Source organism: Gymnoscopelus braueri, assembly GCF_963280865.1.
Source record: "Gymnoscopelus braueri genome assembly, chromosome: 11".
Classification (NCBI taxonomy): domain Eukaryota; kingdom Metazoa; phylum Chordata; class Actinopteri; order Myctophiformes; family Myctophidae; genus Gymnoscopelus; species Gymnoscopelus braueri.
Window position 1 is genome coordinate 32,461,826 of NC_137613.1, and position 21,224 is coordinate 32,483,049.

At 44.9% G+C, this 21,224-nt stretch overlaps 1 protein-coding gene across 6 annotated transcripts in view; it reads left to right on the forward strand.

Moving 5' to 3' along the window:
* The window catches only part of fhod3a (formin homology 2 domain containing 3a), a 74,730-nt gene that overhangs the window by 49,657 nt on the left and 3,849 nt on the right, over positions 1 to 21,224 (forward strand). The window contains exons 11-25 of one of the 6 annotated variants that reach the window (XM_080443098.1): positions 648 to 767; positions 3,321 to 3,380; positions 4,392 to 4,526; positions 5,032 to 5,082; positions 9,093 to 9,310; positions 11,319 to 11,675; positions 13,348 to 14,084; positions 14,493 to 14,636; positions 16,554 to 16,712; positions 17,264 to 17,446; positions 18,500 to 18,619; positions 19,225 to 19,386; positions 19,622 to 19,812; positions 20,249 to 20,453; positions 20,726 to 20,761. In XM_080443098.1, the coding sequence (XP_080299224.1) occupies positions 648 to 767; positions 3,321 to 3,380; positions 4,392 to 4,526; positions 5,032 to 5,082; positions 9,093 to 9,310; positions 11,319 to 11,675; positions 13,348 to 14,084; positions 14,493 to 14,636; positions 16,554 to 16,712; positions 17,264 to 17,446; positions 18,500 to 18,619; positions 19,225 to 19,386; positions 19,622 to 19,812; positions 20,249 to 20,453; positions 20,726 to 20,761 (2,878 nt within the window). Of the gene's footprint in view, positions 1 to 647; positions 768 to 1,387; positions 1,820 to 3,320; positions 3,381 to 4,391; positions 4,527 to 5,031; positions 5,083 to 9,092; positions 9,311 to 11,318; positions 11,676 to 13,347; positions 14,085 to 14,492; positions 14,637 to 16,553; positions 16,713 to 17,263; positions 17,447 to 18,499; positions 18,620 to 19,224; positions 19,387 to 19,621; positions 19,813 to 20,248; positions 20,454 to 20,725; positions 20,762 to 21,224 lie in introns of all 6 variants that reach the window. The other 5 variants (XM_080443095.1, XM_080443096.1, XM_080443097.1 and 2 more) reach the window with 5 other exon arrangements.

Here is a 21,224-nt window from a genome sequence, read left to right on the forward strand (position 1 = left end):
GTAAAACTACTGTACCAGAGAGGGCTGTCATATAATTAGAAACATCCACCCTCTGTTGTTCTCTCTTTTGTTTGTTTTTACATTTTTATCACTCTTTTCTGGCTTCCATGTGTCTCTTTCATCTCTCTGTTTTTTCTGTGTTTCTCTATCCTCTCTGTCTCCATCTGCCTCTCTGTGTCTTGTTAATGTCTGCGTGACTTTAATGGATGTTTCATACATTGAAGAGTGTATGAAATTTCTAAGATAGATTTGTCAAAGATATTGAAAATAGTCAATCTACAAGCTCTACAAGCCTTCCGATTCAATGTGTTGTGAGCTTGTAGATTTTCACTATTTGTCGCACAAGGAAGTAATGTATAAGGCTTTTGTGGTCAATGTTTTTGTGACATAATATTTCATACATTTTAGTATGTAATAGTGTCTTTTCTGTATCCATCTCTTACCCCCCATTTACATTCTTCCTCCCTGTTTACCTCCTCTTTTTGTGAAACGGTGACTGCATGGACCCACCTGCTCAATGTTCTCATCTGTCCTGTCTCATCTCTCCATCGATCCCACTTTCTCTCGTTCCATCGATCTGTCCATTTATCTCCCACTTCGTCCTCCGTCCTTTCTTCTGCTCCATTACCTCCTCCCCACCTCCGCAGAGAGGAGGAGTGTGAGGAAGAGGAGAAGGAGGATGAGGAGGAGGATGAGACTCCAATGACAGAGTCTGATTCTGATGAGAAGGAGGGGGCTGATAGAGGCTCTAGTCAGACCACCCCCAGGTATTCTAGGGCCAAATAAAATGCATATCGTACTGAAAGTACTTTATTATACAGCATAACCAGCCTGGGTTATCCACACCCATACTGGTTGATTTATCCTTTAATTATGTCCATATTTTGTTGTAGATTTATTAACCCATTCAATCCGGGAACTCATCTCTGTCATTTTAGATTTCCTTGGCTATTAAAAAATAGCAGATATACAAGCTCATAGCGCGTCACGCTTGTAGATCTGCTATTTTTGAAAAATCGTGAAAATGTGTGCAAATCTTTGAATATCTATTTATTTAAGCGAACAATTGTAAAATATTTGTGTTCCAGGGAACTCCAGAAGCAAAGATTTGAAAGAAAAATATATCTATATTAAAAGATTTGCACAAATGTTCACGATTATTAAAAAATAGCAGATCTACAAGCTCATAGCGCGGCACGAAGTGACCCGCTATATAAAATATGAAAATCTAAAATGACAGAGATGCGTTCCCGGATTGAATGGGTTGATGTGCTTTGCTATCATCAGCTCTACCAGACAAGGTCATATAGTTAGTTACCATTCATCAGTCCAGTTTACTCGTGTTTACTGTGTCACAGTTCTCATTCCCCCATCCCTCTGTTCCCAGCATGGCTAGAAACCAACCGTCCAGCATTCACAGATCAACCCTACAGTCCATCACCATCACTTCCAGGAAAGAGGAGAACCCGATAGAGGAGGAAAAGAGGAGGAGCAGGCCACCAACGCTACCGTTGCCTGCCGCCCACTCTACGCTCTTCTCCACCGCCACCTCCCCTCCCGCCTCATGCCCCTCCCTCACCCCGCCGGTCCAGCCCTCCATTCTTGCCGCGCTGCTGGCCAGGAAGAAGTCATCGGTCATCGTCCCCGCCAGCACGGAAGTCGTCAGCCCCCCGTCTCGGGGCAGGCCCTCCCCCGACCACCTCCCCTACACGCCCCACTCCCCCTTCCACCTCTTCTCCTATGACATGGACGAGGAGCCTTCGCCCCCGGCTCCGGTCCCGAAACCCAGGGAAGAGATTCCTAAGTCTACATCTCCCAGGTCAGATGGGTCAGAGGGACTCAAACTCCCATGGGTCCATGGTTCAGGGAGTGACAAGGGACAAGGGACCCCTGTCTCCTCTCGTCTATTTCCGCTTCCCTCTCTCTTGTTTCTGGCACTTACTCTCGCACCAGCTTGAGCCTCTTCTTCCCACCAACCGTTTTCTTCGACACCTCGCCTTATTCACTCAGCACCTTTTCACCCGATCCTGTAATGGTTCTTTACGCCTCTCAGTATTCACCGATTTCCACTTTGAATCTGTCACAGCGTTGATTACTCACCTCACCTCTTTATCTGAACTCTGCGGCTGCATCCTATGAGCTTCTACAATTTGAAAAGCACTCTTTGCCGCCAGCTGTCACTTCCCTCCTCTTCTTTCACAGTGCACAAGTAGTTCTGTTCACAGATTTAGCATCTAACTCCTCACATTTGTACAGTAGTTTCATTTTTAATTGTATTAACCATTTTGACCCTGGTACTGTATCCCAGTTTTCATGTCATTATTGGCAGATTATTGATATATATATATATATATATGTTCAAAAATACTCCCAACGTGAGCTTGTAGATTGGCTATTTTCTTAATCATTTAGAACATTTTTATGGTTAAGTTGTTAAGTTGTTAAACATCTTCCGTTCCTTTGCTTTTCTAACTCTTTTCTCACAGTCCATTTGAGTGAGTGCATATGTACAGTATGTACTGTATGTTTGTTGGGGAAAAGGCTGCCAACAATGTGCTCTAATCTTATGCTAAATATGGAAGTTCGTACTGCTCTCTTCACGTATGAAGTGAGTTCCCTACAGAGCCGTTTTTGGTAAGGCTCTGTGCTTCTAAACAAATACACCTCATGGCTTTGCTTTATGCAGCTTTGTACTGCTCTGCTCCTCAGCTATAACATTTCACTTCAGCATTATTCCACTTATACCCTTACACTAATGACACCCATTTCAGAGAAGTGTAAATACTATTAGCTTAAAGCTGCAATCCATAACTATTATAATTATTATTAGTATTATTATTAATGTTTTACCAATCTGTATGTTCATCCAATATAACTAGGGTGGGATGGTCTCCGTAGTCTTCCACTGAGAAATGTTGACCCTGTGGTCGGGTTGGACCACTGGTTGCCAAAAGGTATTGCATGAAGCTCAAAGCCTAATATCTCCCCAGCCCAAACAGGATCGTTTTTTCCGTCTTAACTCAGCAGTAGAAATTTGGGTGGTCGCGTAGGGAGACCCCGAGTTCGAAACCTGGGTAGGACATAAATCTTATGGATTGCATCTTTAAACCAACATTTTCCAGATACTACTACTACTAGGAATTGAAATGTCACAGTAACTAATAAGAGTAGTCTCTACATTCCAGTTGTGCAACTAGGTGTTAGATTCATATTTCTTCACTCACTGGTTGGTCAATATGGTGTCACGTTTTTCACCGATCATGAGAAGGGGGTCACTCACTGCCTCCGTCTCCTGTCCCCCCCCCCACCCCCTCCCTCAGGAATGGAGGTCCCAATTCCTACTCAGCTCTGAGCAGTCCTGCTACACCCACCAACGGCAGGTGAATGACCGCAGAAGGTGGAGCACGTGTCTGTGCGCACACGCACGCATTGATTGAATACTTTATTGACAAGTTAGTTAACAGTACAAACAGTCAAACGTTATGCTGAAAGGATAACACAAAAAGCCCCTGTACAAACATATCAGTAAAAGCAGTAGGAGCTAAAGGTATTACAGAAAAATGAGGGGTGGGGGCTAGGGGCAGAGCATGTTACTACCAAGTAGGGGTGGGACGATATGGGTACCTCACGATACGATATATATCACGATATTAGGCCCACGATAACAATATATATCACGATATTCGACGATGTTCGATATATTGCGATATCACGATATTCTATATATATTGCAAGAAATTTCACCAACGATATATCACGATATCTGAAAATATAGATATATTGCGATATCACGATATATTGCATGAAAATTCACCAACGATATATCACGATAGTCCTTGTATTCAATTAATAAACACATAAAATAGCACCAAACAGTTCAAAATCATCATTACACAAATACAGAGTAGGAAAAACAACGTATCACAAACTTTTTTTTTTTTTAATATCAATATTTTTCGGCAGGATATCGATTATTTATCGCGGGAGAAAGTATCGCGATATATCGATATATCGATATATCGTCCCACCCCTACTACCAAGGTGTTCTACTAAAGCCCAATTGTATTTTGAGGTCAGCCATTCTTTTAGGCACGCACGCACACACACACGCACGCACGCACGCACGCACGCACGCACGCACACGCACACACACACACACACACACACACACACACACACACACACACACACACACACACACACACACACACACACACACACACACACACACACACACACACACTTGTACTCCTGTGCTCACACATACATTGAAAAGAAAAAAGACAATAGACGCTTCTGGTAACCCTCTTCCTCTCCATCTCTCTTTTCCTCATCTCTCCCACTCCCTCTCCGTCTCCTCCCTGTCTCTCTGTGCCCCCCTCTCTCCCCAGGGCCCCACTTGGGGGTCTCTTGTCCTCCTCCTACAGACAGCACCAGGAGTCCTTGGCGGCTGAGCGAGAGCGCCGCCGTGTGGAGAGAGAGGAGAGGCTGCAGCGGATTGAGAGAGAGGAGAGGAACAAGCATAGGTGAGTTTGATATGTGGTTTTAGGTGCACCTGTTTTAGGTATGTAGTATATTGTTGCTGTCGGGTGGATACAGCAACAGCAGAGGGGATTGTGTTGAATGTCCAAAACCGTCGCCTTTCAGGAAATGGAACAAAACGTCTCAGAAATAGAGAAAATAGACGATCTACAAGCTCAAAACGTTTGCGCGAGACTCTTGTACGACGAAGTAGGGCATTAATTGACAAAAAAACATCAATAGTTGAAATATGGAGATAGGATGCTTCTGTCCGACAGACAGCGATGATATACTGTATGCATAATGTATATTCTATACCCAAAGAATTGTACATACTCTATAATAAGGCACTATCAGGCGCTAAGTTAAAAGTACACGCTACACAGTAAAATCCTCAGTGTTCATTTAAATCTGAGGGTTTAAGAATTGACCACTTCGGTTCATATAGAAGATCATTAGCATTTACTAACATAGGTATGTTTCTCAAAGTGCTCTGTTTGTGTGTCACAGCCAAGGTTTTGCGGACAAAATGGAAGAGGCCAGGGTTGCACGGGAGGAGAGGTATGTATGTATGTGTGTTTGCGCACAATCAAAACAACACACACACACACAAATATGTATAACTATATACACACACAGATATGCATGTGTATGCTAAACAAACACAATATCTCTCTCTCACACACACACACACACACACACACACACACACACACACACACACACACACACACACACACACACACACACACACACACACACACACACACACATGCACGCACTCAGAATGATTTCCCCAGGGGGTAATGTTTTAGCCTGTGGTTTGGGAAGCTTGGTAATTGTGTAATTGTTTTCAGGTTAAAAATGTGGCCCTTAGCTGCCAAAGGCTTTGAGGAGCTGAACTGATTTTCCTTGCTTCGTCTGTCTGTTTCTATTCTCGTAAGAAGCTGTATTTTTACGAACGCCTTCTGCCAGGGGGCTTGATTGTGTTGGCTACACGCTGTGAGAAATCAGACAGGATTCGTCAAGCTACTTACACACACACACACACACACAGCTGAATGCGTGCGCACACACACACACACACACACACACACACACACACACACACACACACACACACACACACACACACACACACACACACACACACACACATAGGCACACGCAAGATGTACGTGTACGCAAGATGTACGTGTACGCAAATACTGTACACATACTTGTGCATATACACGCTCATGTGTACGCACACATACTACAGTAGTTTAGATAGATAGATAAGTACTTTATTGATCCCAAAGGAAATGTGCACGCGTGCATGTACACACACACACACACACACACACACACACACACACACACACACACACACGCACACAAACCTGTGAAAGTGTACACAGGAAGTGCAAGGACACACAGGAATTTAAATGAATAATATATCAGTGTTTGTGTGCAGATGTGAATCACAGGAAAGAAGCTATTGGCTACACTCAGACATACCGTAGCACTGAGCATAATGTTCATCATAAACTGATAAGATGGAATGACAGCTACATTAAAAATCAAAGACACTGTTATTATCATGACATGACCGCAATCACATAGTTCCTCGATAGCCACAATTTTTCACCCCCTTTAGTCGGCCTGCCCTTCACCACTTTGGCTGTCATTCTCTCTCTCTCTCTCTCTCTCTCTCTGTCTGTCTGTCTCTCTCTCTCTCTCTCTCTCTCCCTCTCTCTCTCTCTCTCTCTCTCTCTCTCTCTCTCTCTCTCTCTCTCTCTCTCTCTCTCTTTCTCTGCGTCTTTCTGCGTCTCTCTGTCTCGACAGTGTGTGTACTGTGCCAAGTGATCTGCTGTGTGTTTACCTCCAGTATGTCACTTACCCTGCCAGCTTCAGACCCATTTCACCCTCCATTTAAAGCCAGCACTTTAGAGACACGCTGGAACAACAAGACAGAGAGTCAGACAGACAGACAGACAGACAGACAGACAGACAGACAGACAGACAGACAGACAGACAGACAGACAGACAGACAGACAGACAGACAGACAGACAGACAGACAGGATGAGACAGTGAAGGGCAAGAGAGCGACAGACAGAGGTTGAGACAGGGAAAGCATGGATGAGAGTGAGAGAGAGAGAGAGTAGAAGAGCAGGAAAGCGAGAGAAGCAGAGACTCAGGGTCTCAGAGAAAGACAGGGTTAGGCGAGGGTAGAGAAAGAACGCCAGAGAACGAGAAAGGAGAGACAGAGAGTGTGAGAGAAACAAATCGAAGGAGACAGGAGAGGAAGGTAACGCAAGAGAGACACAGCAGGAGACAACAATAGAGGGTGGAGGCGAGACAGACGTGGAGACGGGGGGACGGGGGGTTCAGGCTGAGCACATGGGGGACACATCCCCACTGAGGGGCTGATGTATTTATGGCCATATTTGCACTTCACGGTTATCAGAGTAACATGAGGTTTCGCATAGCTCACCTCCCTGAGGGACGCGGTCTGTCTGACAAGATACAGCGATGCAACGCACAGCACCTGGAGCAGACGCCTCGTAGCAGTTACGTGACAGCCCGACGCTTAATTTTATGCACTGCTGTATATGAATCAATGCTCGCAACGCTGAGCTTGTAGATCTGCTATTTTCACTTTGCGCCATCGCCGCGCAACACCTTTGTATGCCAAACTATAAATCAGACTTCACTGATGGACAGCTGAATCCAGAAATGAACATGAATGTAGGTGGGCAGACGGCAGAGAAGCATGAGCATTCCATGATTTAGGGAAAGCTTGATTTATATCCCATCGCCATTCCGCTTTGGTGCAGGTGGGAAATAAATAGCATGAGGTTTGAATGTGAATATACAGTGCTGCACTGTAATGGCGCAGATTGCTACGTTTCTGGGGGGGGGGGGGATTTATAGGAAAGACCCCATAAATAGCAGAGGGGATTGTGTTGAAGTGTTTCCTTATTATCACCCAAGCACTTCCTGTTTTGATTATTTTTTTCAGAGTAGTGTTTTTTTTTCTTCTTTTCTCTATGGTGGAGATGGTTGGTGGAGATGGTTGCCTCTCCTAAAATAATATTTTGTTCCAAAACATTATCTTAGGAGAGGCAAGTCCATGTTGGAAGTAAAGAATGCAGACACTATTCCTGACTCTCAATCTCTCTCACTCTTTCTTTCTCTCTCTCTCTCTCTCTCTCTCCTCTCTCTCTCTCTCTCTCTCTCTCTCTCTCTCTCTCTCTCTCTCTCTCTCTCTCTCTCTCTCTCTCTCTCTCTCCCCATTCTCTCTCTCAGACACACACACACACACACACACACACACACACACACACACACACACACACACACACACACACACACACACACACACACACACACACCCCCCCACACACACACACACACACACACACACACACACACACACACAAATACAATTAGTATCCTGTTTCCTCTTCAGACTTTTTAAGTGGTTCGATGAATTCTGAACAGAAGCACCAAACACTCATGAGGATATGGTAACATTACAGGGAGAGAAAGAGAGAGAGAGAGAGAGAGAGAGAGAGCGACAGGGAGACAAAGAAAGGGAAGAAGAGAGGAAAGTGGAGATATAGGAGGGAGAGAGACAGGAAGTGGAAGAGAGCATAAAGGGAGGCAGAAAGAGAGAGAGAGACGGGTTCACAGACAACGTTTGGTAGAGGGAGGTGAGGGAGGTGAGGGGAGGCAGAAAGTGAGAGACTTGAGGGAGGGAGGAGAGCAGAGGAGGAGAGCGGAGGCACATCTTGAACAGGTTTACTTTTTATTCACTTCTCATGTTTGGTCATTCGGCAGCCAAACCAAACGCAGCGTCTCTACATTTCTCCTGCTCTTGTCCTTCTTGCCTCTTTGTCCTCCCTCTCAGGTCTCTGTCTATGTGTCTCTCTCTTGTTCTCTCTCTGTGTCTGTCTGTCTCAAACTCTCTCTTGTTGCATGTCGTGAACTGCTTATAATAGCTCAGTGCTTGCCTGGAGAGGAGAGGAGAGAGAGAGAGAGAGAGAGAGAGAGAGAGAGAGAGAGAGAGAGAGAGAGAGAGAGAGAGAGAGAGAGAGAGAGAGAGAGAGAGAGAGAGAGAGAGAGAGAGAGAGAGAGAGAGAGAGAGAGAGAGAGAGAGAGAGAGAGAGAGAGAGAGAGAGAGAGAGAGAGAGAGTATAAAAGTGCAGGAAACAAGTGATGACTGCATAGAATGCGTTTTGGAGCTTTTATGGGGCAAGGTAGACAGGAGAGAGATGGACTGATATAGTGAGTTGAGCTGAGGAAGTGTGACCACTCAGAGAAGGTAAAGGAATCCACTGGAGCTCAACGGGCCAACACGCAAACTGATGAGCTGTTTTGTGGCGATTTGGCAAAGAGAGGACAGCAATTCCGAGCAGGAGGAACATGTGTTTTTACGGCATAGCTGCTTCATCAATGTCCTCTCTCTCTCTCCTCTATCTTCCAATCCCTCTCTCTGCCTCTCTGCCCCTTTTATCCTCCTCCCCCTGTTCTCTCCCCTGCCCCCTCCATCCTCCATCTCTCCCCTCCCACCCTCCGTCCCCAGGTATAAGACCGTGGATCGTCTGGCAGCCGAAGAGTACGAGAGGGACCACGTCCGCGTGCCGAAGACTCGCCCCGACCTCAGCCTGACCTTTGAGCCTTCGGAGGCGTGGCCGTCGTCGTCGCGCAGCAGCACGCCGTCCTCCTTCGCCTCCCAGGAGGAGGGCGAAGCCGACCTCGAGTCGGAGACCCCCGTGACCCCTTACACTCCCTCCGAGACCGGTAAGTACAACTCGCGCTGACCGCACAGCACGGCGCCGTTGAGCTGAAGAACAGAGACGTTAAGAGTTAGGGTTATGCTCTTAGTTGTGGGAATACAGTGCTAAACATTAGTGCGTGCTCACAGGCAGAGATGTGTGAAATCTGATGTGTGAATAGCTGGTATATAGCTGGTTAACCCTTTAAGACCTTTAAGAATTTCTGAAAAAAATATCAAAAAATAATTTTCACGATTTTTTCAAAAATAGCAGATCTACAAGCTCATAGCGCGGCACTCGGTGCCGCGCTATGAGCTTGTATATCTGCTATTTTTGAATAGCCTAAAGAAATCTAAAAGTGACACAGATGCGTTCCAGGTATTAATGGGTTAAGGTAGTGACATACGTGTATAAACAATTTGGTTAAGCTTATGGATTTTTCCATCTGGTTTAAGCCTTATTTAATACTTTTTCATACCGTACTGTGTCGTGCGGCAAAAATAGAAGATCTACAAAACTTCCAATGTGTTACAATGCCATGTGTTAGGAGCTTGTAGATAAGACTATTTTGTTCACGTTTTGCTTATAATGACATATCCAAAATAGGGGTTGAAATAGGCCAGGAATAGGCCAGGTTGAAAGTGCTTGTCTTGGGAACAAACCTCTGTGGCTGAAATGGTCAGTATATTCTAGGATTTTTGACAGCAATGACAGCTAAAGACATTTCATAGCATGTCATGTGTTTCATCGGATGGTCCTTTGGGTTAGTGTTAACGTTTAGATCTTTCACTGTATTTACAATACACTGAATGGTTGACAGTTAGTGCCTTGAGGGTTGGGGGGGATTAAAACCAGAAGTTTGTTTCAATTCCCACCAGTGCGCCCCAGCGCAATCACTCTTAACCTGAAATTGTTTCAGCTTGTAGCCTGCCATTTCAACTAATATGCAGGTGTGAGAGAGAAAGTTAGAGAGAGAGAGAGAGAGAGAGAGCGAGAGTGAGTGAGAGAGAGAGTGAGACTTATGGAGAGTGGGGGAGTGAGAAAGGATGTGGGTGAAAGGGTCAAACAGGGTTTTGAAAGGCCTTTTTGAAAGCTTAATGCCAAACATCTTGCGTAAGAACACAGCCTTGTTTTGCGTCTTAGTAAAATGTGTATACGCACGCAGCGGAGGTACTGTAGCTCAAGCGAGGTAGTGTATGAGGGCCTCAGAGCTACGCATGTTGTTCTAACCTTGCATCACAGCCTGGACTGTACCGTGTGCATGTGTATGTTTTGAGGTAAACAGGAACCTAATTCCTCATTTCCTGTTCATATCCTGGTGCAAACGACAACCCACCTTTGTGTGTCTGACACATTGTTTATGTTGGTGAATGGGGTGTGTGTTTTTGTTGGTGTGTGCGAGCGTGCGTTGATAGCAGGCTCAAACGTGCGGGCCAAACAGAGGCCTCTTTGAAAAAGCCAACGTCAGTCATGTAACTGTGTCAAACAGTATTTCTATACAGTTCACTGATATAGCTAACAGTGTGCTTGGACGTGAATTATAGCAACTCTTGTGCACGCTGCACAGCTGTCCTAGGGTAATTTTGTGAATTGTTTGTGTGAGAATAAAAAACAGTTCAATTCAGTTAAAAGTTCAATTGATGTGTGCACGAGTGCATGTGTACACCGGCGTGTGTATTTTGAATGTGCCCACCATAGATAGAGATAACAAGCATTATATGTGACATTATGTAATCAGTCACAGTGATGTGATAATCAGTTAAGGGCTGCCTTTTTTTTAACTATAAAACATCTCTGGCTTTAAGCATTGTTTGTAATCTTGGAGCTATTATAATCAAAATTCTACCAGAGAGGCACTGGTACCATTCCGGAATGGGGATTCTTAGTGACATGTCACCTCTATGGTTTTATCTTCATGGTTCTCATGTCTTCATTCATTTTAAATGTTTTTTTTTACACCTAGCACGTTATCCAACACTGTAAAGCGTCTATTAAAGCATCTAAAACTTTACGTGTTCATTGCTGTCTGACAGGGGAGGCTGATGACTCCAGTGCCAGCGTAGAAACAGAAGAGAAAGAGCCCGAAGCCACCGCAGAAGAAGAGCTGGACGATCAGAAAGACGTAGTAGAGGTAGAAGTAGAAGAAGAGAAGGACGGCGGCGAGTCGGCGGAGAATAAGGAAGAGGAGGAGCGTGAAAAGGACGAGGAGGAGGAGGAGGAGCCTCCTGGAGAGAAGGAAGTTGAGGAGGCGGCGGAGGAGGACAGCGGGATCCTGAGCGACAAGGAGCGACAAAATGAAGAGGTGAACGAGAAGGACAACTGCTCTGCCTCCAGCATCTCCTCAGCCAGCAGCACTCTGGAGAGAGAGGAGAGGGGCAGCAGTGACAATGGTGAGAGCTTCTCCTTCACCTGCAATGTACACATTCTGTAATGCAGTGTTTCCCTACCTGTGGTCCGAGGGGTGTGGGGGGGTGAGGCCTGGTCTGTTTAGAGGTAGACAAACATTTTAACCCATCAAGACCGGAGGCTGATTCTGCAAATGTCTACTGAATCGTAACAGTTTTCTGAAAAAACGTATGTTGCTATATCAGTGGCGCTCAAACTTTTTCATGTCCAGGACCCCCAAAATTATACATGTATTTGGCCGCCAACCCCCATCTCCAAATATTATGTTCCAGGGACCCCCAGAAGCAAAGATTTGAGTTGAAAAAATATATTATATATTCAAAGATTTGCACACATTTTCAAGATTTCTCAAAAATAGCAGATCTACAAGCTATGAGCTTGTATATCTGCTATTTTTGAATAGCCATAGTATAAAATAATGGTTAAAGTGGTTAAAATCTAAAATGACACAGATGCCTTCCCTGTTTTAATGGGTCAAAATCGTTTAAATATTGCGGAAATACCGTATCTACAAGCTCACAACGTGTTGTGATGCGACAAGTTGTGAGCACGTAGATCGGCTATTTTCGCTATTCATCATACGAAAACGATATAGTCTGTGTGTGCGTGCGTGTGCACGCGTGGGGTGGGGGCACAGCTTCTGTCAGATGTAAGAAGGGGGAAGCAGTCTGTTTCGGAGCAGCCTGTTTTACTTGGCTACTCCAAGGAAAACAGGCTGGGAACCACTGCTGTAGTGAACACTACATTGTGTTACATTAGTACAGAGTGGATCTGACTGGATATTGTGTCGTCCACATGATTACGAGGTTCAATGCCGGCCAGATGAGAAACTATTGTCTATTGTTTTAAACAAAGCAAAAAATAATAATATTTTAGTGTGAGTGTGTTTTTGATTTTTAGTTAAGCCAAAGTGTTCTTTTCATTGGCAAAGAATTTAAGCAGAAATGTATCAGATTAAATTCTAGAAATAAATGATTATATATAGTTTATTATCACTTGGGCACACATCATTGCCTGAGGTTGGATTCGACAAAAAGCAAGGATTTGCTTTTCACACACCCATGGCCTTAGTTATTAACAAAGACGATGAGAAAACAGCATTTGGTCAACGCGTGAATTGAATAATTAGATAAACATCAACTGACTCTGTAAAGGAAACGGCAGTCCCGCTGGGATTTCCTAACCGTGCGGGGAGGCAGTTGACTGAGAAAACAGCAGGTGCTGCTGGCTGGCCTCACCTTTGTTGGTGCGCAGCCATTCTGTGAACCGTGGAAGGCTGCCAGACGTTTTCCGCTCTGTGTTTAGGTTCTTTAGCAGAACTCCACTGTTTTGTCAGTCATCAATTCTACCTCACCATCCGCAGCGACTGGGTTTGTCCATATTTGACATGTTCCTTCTAATGGCATACGGTGACAGATCAACTGCCTCTCCTCTCCCTCTAGGCTTCATCCTTCTCCCTTTATTTTTCTGTTTTATTTTAACTTTTTTGTGTTCTATTTTTTTTCAGATGTCCTTTTACGTTTCTTTTTTCTTAATGCTCAGTATATCAATGTCTTAATAATGCTTAATGTTTTGTGTAAAGCACTTTGAATGGCCTTATTGTTGAAATGTGCTATACAAATAAACTTGCCTTGCGTCACCTTTCCTTGCCTTTAGGTCTTAAAGAGGCGGAAGTGAGCGAGCAGTGCAGTAAGCTCCTCAACAGTAAGCTCTTCATGCTGGACATGCTCTACTCCCAGAGCAAGAAGCCCAGCAATGAAGAGGAGGAGGAAGAGGAGGAGGGGGTGGAAAAGGAGAAAGAGAAAGGAGAGGGGGAGGACGGAGAGACCAACCGAGAGGCGGCCGATGGACCTCCGGGCGAGGCCCAACAGGACGGCGACAACGACAACAGAGCCGAGAACTCGGAGCGGCGCTCGAACGTCCGGGCCTTCGCCGAGCGCTTCGGAGACTTGATCAAGGACCTGGGCTCGCATCGCCAGGAGCCCGACGGCCCCGGACACGAGCCCGCCGAGGCGGAGAAGCCGCCGCCCCCGCCTCCTCCCAAGAAGGAGTCGGACACCATCTGGGACCAGCTCCTGGCCAGTCCCCGGGAGCTCCGCATCGGGGACATCAACTTCACCGACCTGACGGAGGAGGACGACAAGGACATCCTGGACACGGGCCTCATGAGCGGGTGCGGAGACCTCCCGCCGCCCCCGCCCCCGCCCCCGCCCTTTCTGCCCCGCCTCCCGCCTCCTCCGCCGGGCTGCTGCCCTCCACCCCCGCCCATGTTGGGGATGATGAGGCCCCCTCCCCCGCCCAGCTTCAACTGCCCCGCCTCCTCGGCCCCGCCCCCTGAGCCTTCACTCTACAGCAACAAGAAGAAGAAAACCATCAGGCTCTTCTGGAGCGAGGTGATACTACACATTAATAACGGTCATAATGTCATCTTTTCCCTAGAACTAATTATTTATTGCATTATTTACTATTGTTATTATTCATTTATTACTTTAAATATATTTTGGTGATTAAATTGATATGTTTTCTCATATTGGAATGACCAAAATAATATACATTTATGGCACTTTTCTTTCACAGAAAAAAATAATAATAATAGTAATTTGGAAAATGTTTACATTATATATTTAACTGTATACTAGGATAGCCCATTCCCATGAGCCAGTTATGACTTGCTTTTCAATAAAATGTCACTTGTCTGAGCTATTACTTGTATTAGAATCTGTTGCTTCATACCTAATCATGTGAAGTTTCAAACATGCAGCTTTAACTGATCCTGTGCATTCTTTGTACGTTGTGTTCAGGTGCGTCCAACAGACTGCCGAGAGTACCGAGACTACAGACGGAGCGGAGATTCGCTCTGGTCTAAACTGGAGTCGGTTAAAATTGATACAGCAAAACTGGAAAACCTGTTTGAATCCAAGTCTAAGGAGATGCCAGTCACTAAGGTAAACTAGTTTATTTTATTATTTTTTTCTCCCACGATTTTTGTAACCAGAATAGTAGCTCAAATGTAACAAAAGATATTTTGTTCTCGCAAATCTTTAGCCAGACCCCATGCCAGAATTCATTTCATATGAATACCCAAAGTTCAAGGTGAGAAAAAGAGAGAGAGAGAGAGAGAGAGAGAGAGAGAGAGAAAGAGAGAAAGAGAGAAAGAGAGAGAGACAGAGACATGTTGCGAGCTTGTAGATCCGCTGTTTTTACTGTATTACAGTAGCTTTCCATATCGTGTCGCAAACTGCAAGTCAAGTTACTGTAATTCCACTTCTGTGGAGACTGAATGACATTCCCAAAATGCACTTATTGTTATTAATTTATTCATACTGTATCCTCTATGGTACTATTTCCACTGACCACCGACTTCGGCTTCTGCTTGATTACAACCACCTGTTGTTTGCCAGCCAAAAAATGCCTATGAATTATTTCAATACTTAAAAAGTTTAAAAGGTTAAGTAAGGTCATGTGTAGAGAGAGTGTTGGGGGTCTAACTCCCATAAGGCCTTTAATAGAAAAAGTATGCTGTGAAAAGACAGGGTGCTCAACACAGGCCCCCTCACGCTTTGAACTCAAGCCCCTGTTCCAAAACCGCAGCTCTTGTAAGAGGTGCACCAATTAAACAGTCACTCTCTCCACTGGTGGAGGGAGAGCAGAGTGGTGGTGGTCTGTGTTCTTTTTGGATGGAAATTGGTTGAGCTTGACTTATCAATTAACAAGCAGGGTCCAAGTTTTGGAGGACCACCAGGGGATCAAAACACCTCAGAGCATTGGACTGTTTTATAAGCTGTTTCTCCCCAAAGGGGCAGGGCTGTTCTGCTGTAAAGGCCACAGTTTTGATACATTCATTGTGAAAGGTGTTTGGTGCGGGTATGTTCGCACCAAACGCAATGTTTTCATCTTCGGATTTGCCTGCTTCTGAAGGGTTTGATGGATATTTATTGATAGAGATGTTTGTACTGTACTTTGTCTCATCATGCAATAGAAGTTCACACATACATTTGAGTGTCAAGCGTGTATTTTCAATAGAACTTGTCACATGTATCATTGCAGAATGTACTACTAACTGAAGGAAACATTATAAAAGAAGATTATCACCCAGGAATTTGTTGTTTGTCACATCATTGTTTATCACATGACCTTATTTACTCACCAAGACAAGAATTTAATAGTATTTTTTCGCATACTAACATGAGTTTCTCGTTGCCTCACCCTTGTTGGTATCAGCCATTCTGTGAACTGTCGAAGGTCGCTGTTTTCCGCTCAAGTTTGTGTTGCTCGTGGATAAACCGCAGTGTCTCAGCCATGCATTTTACCAAACCATTCGCAGCAAGTTTTGTCCACGTTTGGTCTGTCGCTGATTGGTCAACTGCCGTATCAGCCCGCTTACCACTCTCTCTGTGCTTTTATGACCGCACACAAGGCAAATAAACACTGAGTATGTGGTTAAGTAAAATATACAAGCAGAGAGTCATAGTATAAGTCTATAGAACTTAATAATGGCAGCAGCTAAGCCTTAGCACCTGCTCCTCCTTCTCTGTATTTGATGTGGCGAGGGAGTTACGACTTCCCTCCACTAATCCCTTATAATGGTCACATCATGTAGCGTGCTTATTTGGCTTTTTTACACACAGTAAGAACATAAAATACAGGAGCACCTTAAGTAGACAGAAGCACACAAGCACGTAACCTATACACAACTCACCAGTGATGCAAATCTTTCTACTCCTGACCGTGCCTTGTTTCCCAGAATTCCCACAGACAGTTTCAATGGAATGAAGTTCCCACTAATACTGCCAGCTCACAAAGGAAGGAGAGAGAGAAAATAGAGACAGACGCAGTATTGACCCTGTGTGTGTGTGTTATAGAAAACAGCAGCGGATGGCAAGCGGACAGAGATAATAGTCTTGGACTCCAAGAGGAGTAACGCCATCAACATTGGTTTGACGGTCCTGCCTCCCCCTCGCACCATCAAAACGGCCATCCTCAACTTTGACGAGTACGCCCTCAACAAGGAGGGCATAGAGGTAGGTGACGATGACCATGACGTAGAGCACTATTCGGAACGGTATTTCCAGAATGACATCTGAGATATATTTACTAACAGAAATCTATGTTAAACCAGTGGTTCTCAACATGGGGGTCAGGGGAACCCCGGGGGTTCTTGAGGGGATTCCAGGGGGTCCCCAGCTTAATGATTAATAGTTAGGAAACAACTTACGGGTCAGTACCTCTCCAAATGGACCCTTACAGGTTCTTTTGATTCCATTTGTTTACTCTCAGATTATTAACACTGAGTTATCTACAGAGTAGATTCGGGTAGCAGAGATAAAAATATGAAATGGGGGTCTGAGATGTCTTGAAATTGTCCTGAGCTGATGGACCAGGGTCAAGATTGAGCCAGTCATACAATTTCTTTGACTCTTTGTAACTTCATGTTCCATCACACATCCTCACGTTCTTCTTCCTCACTGTCTTTTTCTCTCTCTCTCTCTCTCTCTCTCTCTCTCTCTCTCTCTCTCTCTATCTGCATCTTCGTCTCCCTCTCCCCATCTCCTCCTTTCTTTCTTCTCTTTAGAAAATCCTAACGATGATCCCCACTGAGGAGGAGAAGCAAAAGATCCAAGAAGCCCAGCTAGCCAACCCTGACATCCCTCTTGGTTCAGCAGAACAGTTCCTCCTCACCCTGTCCTCCATCAGCGAGCTGTCGGCCCGACTCCAACTCTGGGCCTTCAAACTGGACTATGAGGCCACTGAGAAGGTATGCGTGCGTGCGAGTGTGTGTGCGTGCGTGCGGTTCTGTGCGTGTGGGTGAGTGTGTGTGTGTGTGTGTGTGTGTGTGTGTGTGTGTGTGTGTGTGTGTGTGTGTGTGTGTGTGTGTGTGTGTGTGTGTGTGTGTGTGTGTGTGTGTGTGTGTGTGTGTGTGTGTGTGTCTTGGCAGATCAGATCCGAATGTGCTTTTGTGAAAAAAGGATGGACAAACAGACACAATTATTTGGTTGCTTGGTTGCTTTATTCTTCGTTTGTACATGCAGGAGTACGCATCAAAATGTGGGAGGCTCTGACTCAAGAACAGACAACAACACATAATACAAGAACATACACAAGTAAAATATGTGCACAACCCTCGGGTGCGTGTATGTCACATGAGTGTCCACGTGTATTAGCATCCCTGGCGTGCAGAGTTGGGCAAAAACAGCAACCGCAAAACAACAGCATCATTACATCACAACATCGAAACATGCACGCTTGTTAGAGGCACCTAGTCCCTGCTGGCACACGGACATTCTTCAGTCAAAACAAAGACCGCCGAAGCAAGAGCAAGAGTTCAAAGTCAAAATAGCGGAGAGTGGAAAACATGCCGCTTCTCCCACGCTGTCCTGTAAATTTTACGGTTTTCCACAGGATGCCGTTTGCCTTTCATCTCACTCTAGAGGAAGGCAAGACGCCTGACCACTGATCCACACTGGACTCGATGGGATGGTTTAGTAGCAGGAGGCTTAATGGAGGGCATCATACCATGCAGATGCACTCACACACACACACACACTGGAGTACATACTGTACAACAACAAAAGGTTCAGGTAATCAGAACCACATTTGATACCAAAGGCCGACTGAGATGGCAACCTCTGCACAACCTCTGGTGACCTTTAATGAAGGACTTAAACAAGGACAGATGAATTGCAGTGGGAGACACGGTGCACCTGCTCCACGCTTAAAGTAACTCGAGTCCTTAATGAAACACAGCCTGTCCGGAGTCTTAATTGACATAGTTAATGGTGTGTGCGTGTGTGTGTTTCCTTCTCTCCAGGAAGTGGCGGAGCCCCTGCAGGACCTGAAGGAAGGCATGGAGCAGCTTGAGAAGAACAAGACGTTGCGTTACATCCTCTCCACGCTGCTCGCTATCGGCAACTTCCTCAACGGAGCCAATGTGAGTCCGCCTCCCTCCCGCCCCGTCTCGTCATTTCCCCTTCACTTCCTTTCATTAAAGGCTTACGGCATCATAGAATTATACAATTTGCAGTTTAGGCATTTAGAAAAAGCCCTCATCCAGGGTGACTTACAAGTGCGAGATCAGAGTAAATGACACGAACCCTAGCCAACAAACGACAGGGTACGGACGTGGTCAACGTAAGTACAGTGCAAAGAAAAAAACAATTAAGTGCTACAAAGTAACTAGGATACCAGGTAAACATCAAACAAATCAGTCTAAACAACATGCTATATAAATAATGTTCTAAGCATTTGTAGTCAAGCAAAAGTATTATGTCTATAAAAATAACATACTGTAACGTGAACAAGTAACATACTGTACATCTGCATAGAAAAAGAACATAGGTGAGGGGAGGTAGAGTCTGGACAGTCGTTTTCAGACTGCGGCAGAAAATGGGGGGTGAGCCTGCACTGCTGACTGAGATTATGTTCTCTGTGTGTGTGTGTGTGTGTGTGTGTGTGTGTGTGTGTGTGTGTGTGTGTGTGTGTGTGTGTGTGTGTGTGTGTGTGTGTGTGTGTGTGTGTGTATACTGTGTGATCCAGGCTAAGGGTTTTGAGCTGACCTATCTGGAGAAGGTACCAGAGGTGAAGGACACTGTCCATAAGCAGTCCCTGCTGCACCACGCCTGCTCCGTGGTGGTGGAGAACTTCCCCCAGAGCACTGACCTTTACTCCGAGATAGGAGCCATCACACGCTCAGCCAAGGTCAGGAGGACAGGGGAAACGGGTCAATAACACTGATGGGGGAGCATTTCATCTGTTTTATTTCATCGCTGTCGGACTTACACTTTGTATGTCCAACACCTTAACGTTTCAGGAAATGAAAAAAAGAACCTGTGTTCCATTGGATCCAATACAGTTATTTAATCACAATCTCCTGCTTATGATGCAGTGATGAATTTTGTCCCAACTGGCTTGCTCATTATGTTCCATCTCTCAGGTGGACTTTGACCAACTACAGGAGACCCTGTGTCAGATGGAGCGTCGCTGCAAAGCCTCCTGGGACCACCTGAAGATGATTGCCAAGCACGAGATGAAACCCATTCTGAAACAGAAGATGTCCGACTTCCTCAAGGACTGTGCAGAGAGGATCATCATCCTAAAGATCGTCCACCGCAGAATCATCAACAGGTACTGTATGTCCTAAACTAAAGGAAGCCTTGACAAGCATGGATTATAATAATACTGTAAGTAATGACAATGCCATTGCTACTACTGCTATTGTCACTGTATTCCACTGCAACATAATTATTCTACTACTGCTACTACTACTAATAATAATAATAATACTAGTGATAATAGTAATAATAATAAATGATTGAGGATGAGACAGCTGTAAAGAGTGCTTGACAAAAACAAAATGAACAAAACAACAAAAAATAAATGTGATGTTCAATACAATGAAAGTAAAAGTTAAAAAAATGTATTACATTCAACAAGCATGCATCACATTCAGAATTCTCTCTGGACAGACACATACAGTATTGTCACATCACAACAACCAGAGAACAAGAATTCTAAGCCTTTGTGTTGTTCTCATGTTATGGTTGTGGTTTACATTCTCCAGGTTCCATGCGTTCCTGTTGTACCTGGGACATCCGTCCTACAGCGTCAGAGACATCAGCGTCCACAGGTTCAGTAAGATCCTGAGTGAGTTTGCTCTGGAGTACCGAACCACGCGCGACCGCGTCCTGCAGCAGAAACAGAAGAGAGCCGACCACAGAGAACGCAACAAGACCCGCGGCAAGATGATCATAGATGTCAACGCGCCTGTGAGTGTCATACACCTGTTACATGGTGCACGTGCTCTCAGATGCTCACGCATGCATGCACACACACACACACACACACACACACACACACACACACACACACACACACACACACACACACACACACATTCACTTACTCCTATGTTTTCTTTATTCAATTATTATTTTCTATCCCGCTTTTTCATCTCTCTCTGTCGCTTATTTCTTATTTCCATTAATTTTCTTTCATTCATATTTTCTTTTTACTCTGGGCTCTCTCTGTCCCCATGTAGTCTGATGATGAAGAGGAGCGTGAGGTATCACGTGAGGTATCACCATGCGTGCATGTGTGCATGAAACCTCTAACCAGGATTTTCCCACCTTTTTAACCGTTTATAATTAATTCTGATTTTTGCACAGATCATGGACGCACGTAAAGCATTTGCTGTGTCACAATTAACTAATTCTCACGTTCTTTGACTCTAAAGTTCTCGTACATGACATTGACCACATTGTGTGTGAATATGGCCAATGTATTTAAAGCTGCACTCTGTGCCACACTTTCCTGTTCTATCGGGGATTTGAACCCTGGTTCCCCACGCAAGTGTTGACATTTTTACCACTGAGTCAACAGAGCATGTCTACTTGTTCAAGGGAGATGTTGACCTTCACTGAACTTCAGGCAGTTCTTTTGTCAACCAGTAGTGGTGATATCCTACCACAGGATCTGCATTTCTCCATAGAAGAGTAGAGCAAATACACACCACCAGACTGGTCAAAATAACATTATTT